Source organism: Heliconius melpomene, chromosome 19 (assembly GCF_056956725.1).
Source record: "Heliconius melpomene rosina isolate 202511_hmr_F chromosome 19, ASM5695672v1, whole genome shotgun sequence".
NCBI classification, from domain to species: domain Eukaryota; kingdom Metazoa; phylum Arthropoda; class Insecta; order Lepidoptera; family Nymphalidae; genus Heliconius; species Heliconius melpomene.
Window position 1 is genome coordinate 141,322 of NC_140407.1, and position 11,895 is coordinate 153,216.

Sequence of the window (11,895 nt, forward strand, 5' to 3'; positions counted from 1 at the left end):
TCACCTTGTTAGTATGGATCTATTTACACTATTATATATTGTTTCCACTATGTAAAATAAACATTTTCAATAGTAAAAAAAGGAAATTTTCACGAACACGTGTGTCAACCAAAACAAACGTCAGCCTATAAATCAAATTAAAGGCAAGGTTCTGTTTGTGACCCTTGTCAAAATAACGGTGTTTTTTCAAGTGCATATTGGTTCTTCGAAAGACAAATTTCAAGTTTCTTATGTTTACTCATAAATAGTACATTATTTTAAGATGAATATCATCTTAAACTCCTCTAAATAAAAGCGCGTCGTTGAGTTCCGCCACTAAACACGCAATGCCTCCAGAACTCTGCAGAAAGTGGTGAACGGTGTGTCGTAATCTTTGGCGTATTTGTTGTGTGCGGGATACAGCGTGAAGCTGATTAAATTATATACAGGAAGGAAGCGTCCGCGCTCCTTTTACGGAAACAGCATATAGGGTACAATATTTTCCACACATCACGATGCTTATCCTGTTATCCATACCTGTTGTTTGGTGTGACGCAGTTACGTATGCCAACAACGTAAACAACTATCGCCAATACCTGCGACTCGATCTCGGAATGAGGCGTAATATTAAGTAAATCACTATTTACTTATAACTACCTGAAAAATTATAGAATTAAAACAAAATTATGTCTTTGGTGGTTTGTTTTTATTTATGATGTTCATTTTGAAAGCAAAGATAAGTGTATGTATTTAGTTGCAGAGTTGGCATATGTTACACAGCACCAGCTAGTTAGCAACACTATACAATTCTATTTCCTATTGCATAACTTTTATTTTGGGACCTATAAGGAACATGTTATTCTCATTTCAATTATAGCTAATAAAATAATTAATGACGCATTTATTATTAGCTACAATTGAAATGAGAATCATGGACAAATATATTTAGATTATTGATTGTATAAACTCAATATATAAAAGTTGCTCTTTTGACAGTAACTCAAAACATTTATAAAGAAATAGCTTGATTAAGCCATATTTATTCAAATTAAATAAACAGATCGTGACGCTGCTCGTGGCCTAGTGTAAACTGCGCCTTATCTTATTGGAGTGGGAATAGATCTCTCATGGCCTTGTATCTCCCTACATATGTTTATCTAATAGGGCAAGTAATATTTTATTTCTTTCTCTTTGAATTTTATTAGAATCCTCTATAGCTCTTACAAGTTGTTCAAATTTGTCTGTTTCTTTAGTCTGTATGTTAGTTATTATTTGTCGAACTTCCGAGACGCTCAGCTTTTCTGCATTATTTGTGGTAGTAGAGTGTTTTCTATACAATTGTTCATCACAATAAATTTGTTCAAAGTAAGAGAAATATGGCCAGGCGATGTCTGTGCCAGTTTCTTGTTTTCTGTCTGATAGCCTTATATAAGTTTGCTTTAAATTTCTAAATTTTTTATCACATTCTGCAGCAGTAAGACCTACTTTTGGTCCAATTTCTTTCCATAAAATTTTTTTTCTTGAGAGAGGACTAAATTTGGCCTTATTTTTAACACAAAAATCTAACAACTTTTCAATATAATTTTCTGATAATTGTCTCTCTTGTGTTTCTTCAACAGTTGATCGAGATTCACTTTCAAACAAGGCCACAAAATCCTTGTAGTATCTCCATTTGCTCAAAGATTTTTCCACCCCCAGTCTCTTTTTTAATCTATTATATGTTTGCTTTAGATTTCTGAACTTTCGGTCACATTCCTTTGCATTTTCCCCCACAATTTGTGATATTTCTTTCCAAAGTTGTTTTTTCTGATATTTGGGATTTCTAAATTTGTGAGCAATCACTGTATATGAGGATATTAATAAACATGTTTTATGTCTATCCCAAGATTTTAGATGAGGTGTATAATTATGAAATATTCTTTCAAAATATTGATAATATGGCCATTTTACTAGTTTACCAGTTTCTCTATGCCTCTCAATCCATTTAAAATATGTTCTTTTTAGATTTTTAAACTTGTGATAACAATTGTAATCAGTAGTATGTAATTGTAGTGCTATATCTCTCCAAATATCTTTTTGGTGAATCATATTGTTATTTTGAAATTTACTGATGTTTTCAATGTACAGACTTAGCAATTTCCTAGTCTTGGTGTCTTCCCAAGGCTCTAAAATGGCAGAAATTGTAGCTTTACAATCCTTGAACACTTCTTTACAAGCATTATAGTGAATCCATTTTATGTTTCGACCTACTCTTTTCTTTCTGAATAGTCTTATGTATGTTCTTTTGAGGCTTTTATACTTTTTTTCGCATTCATCTGGTGTGGTTCCTGTTAATATTGCTATTTCATCCCATACCATTTTTTCATTATTCATACATTTAAATCTCTTGTCAAGACAAAGCGTAAGGAAATTTTTGGTTTTATTTCTATCCCAAAAGTTTTCATCATTTCTTTTTTCATCATTTTCATTGTCTTGGAGTGGTAATAGAACAGATTCTGTAGTTATAGGTGTGGGGGTTACTGTAGGTGTTGTTAGAACACATTCTACATTGTTAACTTGAATGTATTGTCTAACTTCTGCTGTATCTGCAATGTACCTTGCTTCTTCCTCAGCAACTGCAACCAACAATTATACCATTTGGAAGCTTTATATAATTTACATAATAGAGATTGATAGGAAGAAGATAATAGGAATAGGAGAATCTATTTTTTATTGTTAGGCCATAGCGGCACAACAGCACTGCATTAAACTGTAACACTATTATGGTTCTGGTTTCGTTTTCCATTTCAGGGGAATGTATTAATTTAATTTCCTCTTGTCACAAATTGACTTCCCCCACATAACATGCAATGTCTTAAAAAATGTATGGTGCTTAGAGCATATTATTCTGCTATATGCAGATACAGCTAGAGGCTTAGAAAAAAGCTGATGTGGTAAGATAGCTACGCTTATATTTACTAATTTATTACTAATATATTCAAAATCATTTACTTTGAGGGTTTTGTATAGTACAATTATTAGTACTAAATATGACATTGCTCTGATCTTCTCTCACCACAAACCAGTAACTTTGATTGTGTTCACTATTGACATCCATCGTTAACATGAGTACTTATATCACTGTTTACGGTTTGATATTGATTACATGTATTTGTGCTAAGCAAACAGTACTGCGTATTAAATTAAAGACATTTTGATATCAAGGAAGTATTTTAAAAATCATAGTCCATAATAATAACATTTTTATGTATCCATGAACTGTACAATAAGTTATATTATATAGTATACAATACATATACAAGGAACATATACCAGGTATAGGTATTAGGTATAGCAAGGAACCATAGATAATACACAATTACATATATACTAGTCTAGAGCTGTAACAGCAGTTGTCAACTGCTGTTGAGTTGAGTTTTTTTTTTAATGGCCTGATTTGATGGTGATGACAGACGCAAAATAATCTGCCAGTGTCACGTATAGTAGAAAACACACGAATGATATGATTCAGTAAATTTTGAGAGGAATAAAATGAGTTGAGATATAGTCATCAGATGAATGTTGAATGATGATAGATAAATGATAATAGATTATACTCGAATCGAACGAGTAGAGACACGAAAAAGTATTGATACTTTGTGATATCGAGTATATTGCCTTTCGATCCGATACTTTTGTAATTTATACTCTGTATTTGATACGTACTTATCAAGTATTTTTAATAGGTATCGTATCGAATAAATTACCCAACTAACTTGGCCTTTCGGTTCAGACTTATGATAAAATATCTCACTCACAAGCACTCTTCCTTTGGAATGCTCTGTACGCGAAGATCGTAAATCTTAATTAGAGAATATTTTTAACATTCTAAATTATCCTTTAATTTCTATTTGAAAAGAATTATAATAGTAATGAGTACTTAAATTAGTTACGCTTTTACTAAGTACTCTGAAAAATTCCCAAAACCACCTATCACCAAAACAACAACAGCTAGAAAAACTTTTATTATTAAACTAGCGGACGCGCGCAGCTTCGCGTGCTTATTTGCACCCTTAGGGATGAATTCTAATAAACTATGAAACACGTATTCAATTAAATATTTTTAAGAGTCTGAATTTAAAATTTTATAAAAATCGATGTCGATTTAAACATTTTTTCATACGAACTTTCAACCCCTTATTTGCACCCTTAGGGGGAGAATTCTAGAAAACCATGAAACATGTATTCAATTAAATACTTTTAAGAGTCTGAATTTCAAATTTTATAAAAATTGGAGCCGATTTAAAAACATTTCTATACAAACTTTCAACCCCTTATTTGCACCCTTAGGGGGTGAATTCTAAAAAACCATGAAACACGTGTTCAATTAAATATTTTTAAGAATCTGAATTTCAAATTTTATAAAAATCGGTGCCGATTTAAAAAAAAAATCCATACATTTCATCCCTTTAGAGTTAAATTTTTTCAAAATCCCTTCTTAGTAGATGTCCAGATTACAAAAGTAAATACCTGTCCAAATTTCAAGTTTCTACCATCAGCGGTTACAGCTGTGCGTGCGTTACCTCAGTCAGTGAGGACAAGTCCTTTTATATATATAGATGTTAAACAGCACTAACAAGACTATACGGAATATTTCTATTTATTGTCATATTCTTATTTTAGTACATTAAAAGGGTTATAATCAATTTAATTATACATAATACATAACTTTTAATAACAAATGAAAAGAGCGGGCATTTTGACATTGACAGTGACATTGACACATTGCAGTACTATATTTGACAGTTGACATTTGTAGCACAGAAGTCTCCTAACTATATATTAATATTATTTCCTATTGCATAACTTTTATTTTAAGACCTATAAGCAATATGTTATTCTCATTTCAATTATAGTTAATAATTAATGACGCATTTATTTGTAAATAATATATAGGCAAATATATTTACTTTATTGATTGTAAAAATTTAACATATAAAAGTTGCTCATTAGACATTAAGTTTTATAAAAATCACGTCATTAATCGCTCGAGTTTTTGTTTTAAACATTGCCATGAAATTACATTATATAATGTACTGTATTTTTCAACGATTTCTATTTATAGTAAGTTTTTTTATTTCTTTTTCATTATTCTTATTTTTTAACATCTCACTTTATCCCTAGCGGGGTAGTCAGAGAACGAAGCGGTTAAAGCTCTTCTCTACGTATGTTTCCCTTCGTCCACTATCACCACTCTTCAAATTCAAATTCAAAATATTCTTTATTCAAATAAACTATAAAAGCACTTTTGAATCGTCGAATGTACATGTCAACAAAAAGCTACCACCGCACTATGGGACGCTTTCTATAAAAGCGTGCCAAAAATGGTCGAAACAAAAATCGTAATTTCAAAGTTCTGTTGATTGTTCTATATACTAGAATAGACTATCTTATCAATACAACAAGATTTTTATTTTTGATAGCAGTTTAAAGTATCCAAAATGACCTTCAAACAATACACTTCGATATTTCCCTATTTTCCATACTGCATATAGCGATATTTAAGCGTTAGTTTCTTAATAAATTTCCATAGTAACTATATTTATGTTATACATTTTTATAAAGCTCATTGTTTCTTCTTTAAGAAAATATAATTAGTGTATAATAAAAACCTATATTTAAAAAGATATCTTAAAATTTTTAGAAGTGTTATATTTTAACATTTTCATATTTTCAATTGGAGTTTTCATTGTTGCCGCTGGCTGCCGCTGCCGACAAAACTATATGTATGTATACAAGAACTATTCAAGAATTAGGGGAAAGAATAAAATTTTGCGCATATTTGCGCCATTTTGATTTAGAGCAAAAAAACCAAAATGTAGTAAAATGTCAATTTTTGATATTTCATGAATACTGCTTTTATTTTAAATTATTGGCGTCCTATTTAGTTCTTTTTTGTTCTATAAATAGAAAAAAACTATTAGAATGTTTATTTTAACATGAAAAATAATAATATGTCTATTTTTGAAAGAGTATATTTGTTTTGAAATTGACATTTTTTGTGGTCATTCCAACCATGAACATGATAAAATTATCATTTTTTTATGTGAATAAACAATATTATGTGAATACAAAATAAAATATTTAATTAATTTGATGTAGTTTTGCACAAAACACTTTTCTGGACAAGTATAAAAAGACCAATTATAACTAGTTGCTTTCATTAGAGTAACCGGACTTTTCCGCATTGTTTCTAATACTGTTAACTTATTAAAAGATACATATATTTTGTGCAACATGAGTGAATTCGCTTGCAGTAGACGTACTTATGCTTTTTTATAATTGAAGGGAGAAATACTTCTGAAATAGAAAACTTTTAAAAGGAGAACTTCAATTTATCGTCATCAGACGTACAAACTATAATGAACAACATTCAAAAAATTTTTTTATATAATTCTTCACACTATGTCATCAGGACTTGCCGTAAATGTCGAAAAATTAATACATAAGTGTATATTGATCGAATTGCGCAATTGTATGTTAACAAATGTAACAAGTATTACATGCCTCCTTCGGTGCATAAAATTCTTACGCATGGAGTTCAAATTATTTAGTACTATGCGATTCTTCCTATTGGGCAACTTTCTGAAGACGCTCAGGAAGCAAGACATAAGGTTTACAAAAGTATCTAACGAACTTTTTGACGAAGCTAAAGAACTTCTGCAAATCACAGAATAAATTCCTTGTTTACGTCACTATTTTTATTAAAATTATTTTTATATTACATATGATACATCACTTTTTTGTTTAACAGCCTAGATTCAGTATACTTAAGTTACTTTTAATGATTTAAAAATAATAATAATTTTTAAACATCTTAATATGCTCTTATTTATGACAATTTCTAACTTTGAAATTTTTTTATTAAATAACCCTTGACTTTTATTAGTATCTATTTTATGTCATTGATAGCAAATATATTCAAGTATATATATGCAAAATTTCAACACTTTGCGATGAAAACTGAATGAGTTACGGATTTTTGACACGAAGCGGGTCATTCCGTCCCACTGTGCACCGGTTCGGAAGGCAGTTCTGCTGAGAAGAGCCATCAAGAAACTCAACAGTCGGTCTTTTCAAAGTCAATTGTATATTTAACTATTACATTAGCTGGCAGCTATCCTGCCTGACATTCAATAGACATTAATTTCATACATGTTTATCCTCTAAATATTCTTGAACAGTGTAATAAGCTTTACTTTTTAGAATTTTTTTACAGATATTTTAAATTTTGGTAGTGACAAACTACGATTACACTGCAGAATTTTATTATATACACGTATACTCAGCCCCATAAAAGATTTATTAACTTTTTGGAGGCGAAAACTTGGAGTAACAATCTTATCTTTATTTCTCGTTCCTATCTTATGACTGTCGCTATTTTTTCTATGACAATGTATATTTTGATCAATTCTTCAATTCTTCTTCAATCTCTTTATATATGCCATGCGAGAGTTCCTCACGTTTTTTCGTTACCTTTCTCTATATCATCGATATTATATTAAGTCTTCTCCTTTCTGGCCATAAAAAAAATCTAACCGTAACGTTAACCTCGAAGAATATTCTTGGGATATACATATCTGTTCTCCTTAGCGAGGGTTTGTGATCTATAACACCTTATGGTTAGGTTTATCTTTTTCCATATGCTGCTAACTTCGATACATGTCCATTCTTGACATCGGATATGTGTTCATTCCTCCAATATCAATGCTTCTCCTTTTTTGAACAATATATGTTAAGGCACAGTTACTATCTACTTTTTAGAGATCTGAACACTGCGAAGGAATATCACGTTTCACCGGTCTTAAAAATTGGATTTACTTTCTTGTTAGACTTAAATATAATTTTAGTAGAAGCTTTTCTTAAGATGTTACCATTCCTGTCTGAAACCTCCTTTAGATATGGCAGAAGAACAAAATGGTAAGAATTCCTGGCATGTTGAGCCAGTTTATACCTCGGCGTATCGATTTGGCTAACTGTTGAAGATACCGACCGCACCGACATTTTACACAGCTAGTTACGAGAGGTTTAATGTCAAGGATTTTTGTGTTTTTTGAAGTTGTATATCTTACGTGTCTTTCATCCTTCTTCTGCTACACCTACAATATCAGCGTTGGTCCTCAGCATTGCATTCTGTACCCAAACGTGTAACTATTCTGTTATTTCACGGTCTCATCAATACATCTAAAACACCGTTAATTCTATTACCCGTAGCGATACACCGGTGCGTCTTTTCTGCATTTCTTTTAAATGCAAGAACAGGATTTTCTTTGAAAGAGGACTTTCTTTGAGAAGGAAATTTCATGTGTTACTTCTTGGAGATAGCTATGTAAATACATTTTGAACAACCAAGACATGGCGCAACCTTATTCAATACGTGTGACGTACCTTTTCTTTTTCGCACACAGGCTGTGCGACCTCTATAAAAAGACTTTACAACAAGGGTTCGCTTATATTGTACCGGGGCGGTCTCCCAAAACATCTTACATCCCTGTCAAACACCTTTTCGTATTTCATAAATGCTCAAAAAACTTCTTGGTGTAGGGCCAAAAATTTCCCTTGATTATTTCAGGTCTACAACCTCCCTGGACCTGCCATAGCAGCCATTCGAATCTCTCCTTTACTATTCTTGTTAATGGTGGTATAAGTTTTACTATACAAGTTATTGAAATTGATAGCCCTCTAGCTTGCAGTGTGTCTGTGAACCTTTGTCTTAATACAAAGGTATGAAGCCTACACCTCGCTTGAAACTGATAGTCGTCGTCGAGTTAGTTGCAAGAAGCGTGGCCGTAACTCTATCTGCTGCCGCTACCACATATTAGTCTTCGTATGATATTCTCAACTTCTGATTTGTTCATTTCGCCATCTGCTATATCAAAACTGGGTATTTTATAATTGATGCAAAGGCGTCATCACATACATACATGTCCTCGTTAATTCTGCTCACCGCTGTAAAACGTGTGGCAAATTAGAAAACAACCTTGGGAGTCTCTAAAATTTCTTCAGAAATTTCTTCTATTTTCACGGAAGTTGCTCGTTAACATTTTACCTCTTTCTTTCTCAGAACTTTATACTATATCAGTGCTTTCATTTGGTGCAAGGAGGAGAAGAAGCTGCAAAAGCTTATCTTTTAAAAAGATTTATCTGAGGCTTTATCATCTTAACAATATTTCTTCTTTTTCTCTACAGTGTCTTTCATTTGTTGTGCTTATATATTTCTATTGCTGTTTCCCTCATATAATTCTTAAATATAATTGCAGAGAATTCAACATTTTCATTTCCTGTTTGAGGTATCTAATATTTTGGAAGCACTTATTCGTCTTTGATCGATGAATCTTAAAACTTCTAGCTTCTTATGCGATAATTCGACTCAAGTTTAGACGTCTCGTGCGGCTGCTTCAAAATGAAAACAAACCCCTTATTCTAACAAACACTACATATCCCCGGACAGCATCCTAAAAACTCGCGTGTCCATAACTTAACTTTAAATATACTGATCCACTAGGAATAAGTCAATCATACTTTTCACGGTGAGAATGTAGAAGAACGTGCGAATGGATCGGTGATGAAGGAATAGCAAAAAAGATTTATGAAGGAAAAGTTAGCGGTAACAACGGTAGAGGGAGACCTCGGTTGACTTTCGAAAACTCAGTAAGCATCAAAGATACTGGAGGAAAGTCTCGTAAAAAGCATAAAGACGCTCCGGAGAGCATGTATGATGAAATTGGTGACAGTGGTTGAGGTGAAAGAGGTATGTAGAGACCGCAGCGGTTGGCAATCTATTCTCTCTGACTTTCCCACTAGTAATAGAGCGTGAAGTTAAGTAAGAAAGTATTTAATTTCAATTCTTTACATACAAATATCATTGTTGGTACCACAGCATCATTTTCCGACAGATGCGTATCATTATTCTACACTAAGTGTCATTGTCCGTAGTAACTCATTTTTTGCGAATTCAATTTTTTAATTAAATAGAAGTAGTTCGTAGACGTCACTTCAATAAACGTGCATTAAAACGTCTAAGCTTCTATCTCTAAGCAAAATTTCAGCTTTACACGCTGGTTTTAAAAATGTCAATTTTTTTGGTTAAAAATAACAATTTTAGGAGAACTGCTAATTGGCAGTACAACACAGAACTACATAACATTATGTAATATAGAAAAGGAAGGTGCTAATGGAATACCGTGAGCAGCCTACGCGAGTAAAAGGCAGTTTTATTGTAATTCATTATTTTAATGTATTCTATAGAAATTATATCAAATATATAATTTGATCTATGTAAAATTCTCGAGATTTTTCAACATTCGTAGAAAATTTCACAAGTTTTATAGAAATAAAATATTAGCATTTCCTTTGTTATTAATTTGCTTAATTAATATCGTAAGTAGATTTTTTTTAAGTAATCTAACAATATATAATAATTAGATTTTACAATAATTGAGTCATCCTCATATGAGTGTTATATTACAATAGCTATAACAAATAAAAGAAAATAGAACGATTTTTTATTCTAAATTTAACTATGTCTACCTCCTTATGATAAGTGGATAGTCTACACATCAAAATTTAAAAAAAAATGTAAAGAAAAAAATCAAATTCCATAATTTGTCCCCTTCTGTGGGCTGTTCAGATTCGTAGTTCATAGTATCAAAAATTTGAAATTTAAGTTATTACGCCCGTGTCATCGAAATCACACTTATTTTCTTAAATCTCACTTGCCATTTCTCTATCCTGGATAACTAAAGACCATTGCTGATTTTCTATTGGAAAATCTTTTCTGTTGACATATTTTCTGTTACTCTAGGTGTGCACATGCCGCATCAGCCGGGATCCATCGCTGGGCAACTACAGGTAATTGCCCAGAGATGGTCGCCACAAGCTGCCCTGCGGGCTTATTATTGTTGTTCTCTGAAAATTACTGTTGTAAATATGGATCAAAAGTTCAACCAATCCATTTTGGTGGATTAAAAATACAACTTTATTTACACACTTGGATCTTGGGTCTACTTGATTATCAGTCGCTACAACTTAAGACAACATCTATCTGTTCTATTTCTACAAATTTGAGACATGGTCCCTTACTTAAAGATCTCATTAAGAAACAGAGAGTTTTTTGAAAATGACGAAGAAAACTTAATTTTATAATTTTTTTCGATATAATTGTTGGCTATTCATTATTGAGTAGATATTGTTTAGTTTGATTAGGACTCTTTCTTATTGTTTTAAGAGGCTAGTATTTGTTACATCAATATTCATCATGTTACAGCAACAGTATCGTTACGTTAACATTGTTTATAAATTTATTCATTGTTTAAATAAAGATGTTGCGTTTAGTTCCATTGAGGTATGTAGAAAATAACTGAAACTATTATGAACAAACAAATAATGATAAGAAAACATGGATTAATATGCTTGCTACTCAGTAATTGTAAGAAATTATATTTTTTTTCTATTTATTACCTTACATTTTTAAGACTGAAGAAATCTGCTGTATGAATCAGACATTTACTAGATTTTTTAAATTTTTTCGTGACAATATTGATGTCACATCGTAATCAAGGACGTTATTAACCAATACGATTATTATTAGAAGTAGGAAACCAAACAAATACATGTAGCACTAATACTTTATACTTTCTGTAGAACTGTGTCCGTTCTGTGGTCATCAAAAAAATTATGCATCGAATATCTTTCTCGAAAACGAATAATGATCTGGTCTCATATTTTTCCTGTATTAGGTTAGTCTATAAGAATTAAATGAGAGTGATTTTGAACAAATATTTCACTTTTTTTTTTCGTACACATTTAGGTCGCGATTTGTGTATGACCCAATTAGTATCGTACCATTGGCAACCCTTATGTTGGCAATCCTTATGT

The 11,895-nt window shown here is 31.6% G+C and overlaps 1 protein-coding gene across 1 annotated transcript; it reads right to left on the reverse strand.

The window, feature by feature from the left end:
- Nucleotides 1-666: 666 nt before the first annotated feature.
- On the reverse strand, nucleotides 667-3,251 carry LOC146528201 (uncharacterized). Its single transcript, XM_085202518.1, has 2 exons — nucleotides 2,971-3,251; nucleotides 667-2,594 (listed from the first exon to the last, which is right to left on the reverse strand). The coding sequence occupies exons 1-2, from the start codon at nucleotides 3,083-3,085 to the stop codon at nucleotides 1,123-1,125; spliced, it is 1,587 nt and encodes a 528-aa protein (XP_085058644.1). The 5' UTR covers nucleotides 3,086-3,251; the 3' UTR covers nucleotides 667-1,122.
- Nucleotides 3,252-11,895: the final 8,644 nt, after the last annotated feature.

Excerpts from the sequence above, each read along its gene's own strand:
- LOC146528201 (XM_085202518.1), bottom strand. The coding sequence starts at position 3,085 with ATGTTAACGATGGATGTCAATAGTGAACACAATCAAAGTTACTGGTTT. Across the intron at positions 2,595-2,970 it reads TACTATACAAAACCCTCAAA|TTGCTGAGGAAGAAGCAAGG; the intron begins GTAAATGATTTT and ends TGTTGGTTGCAG.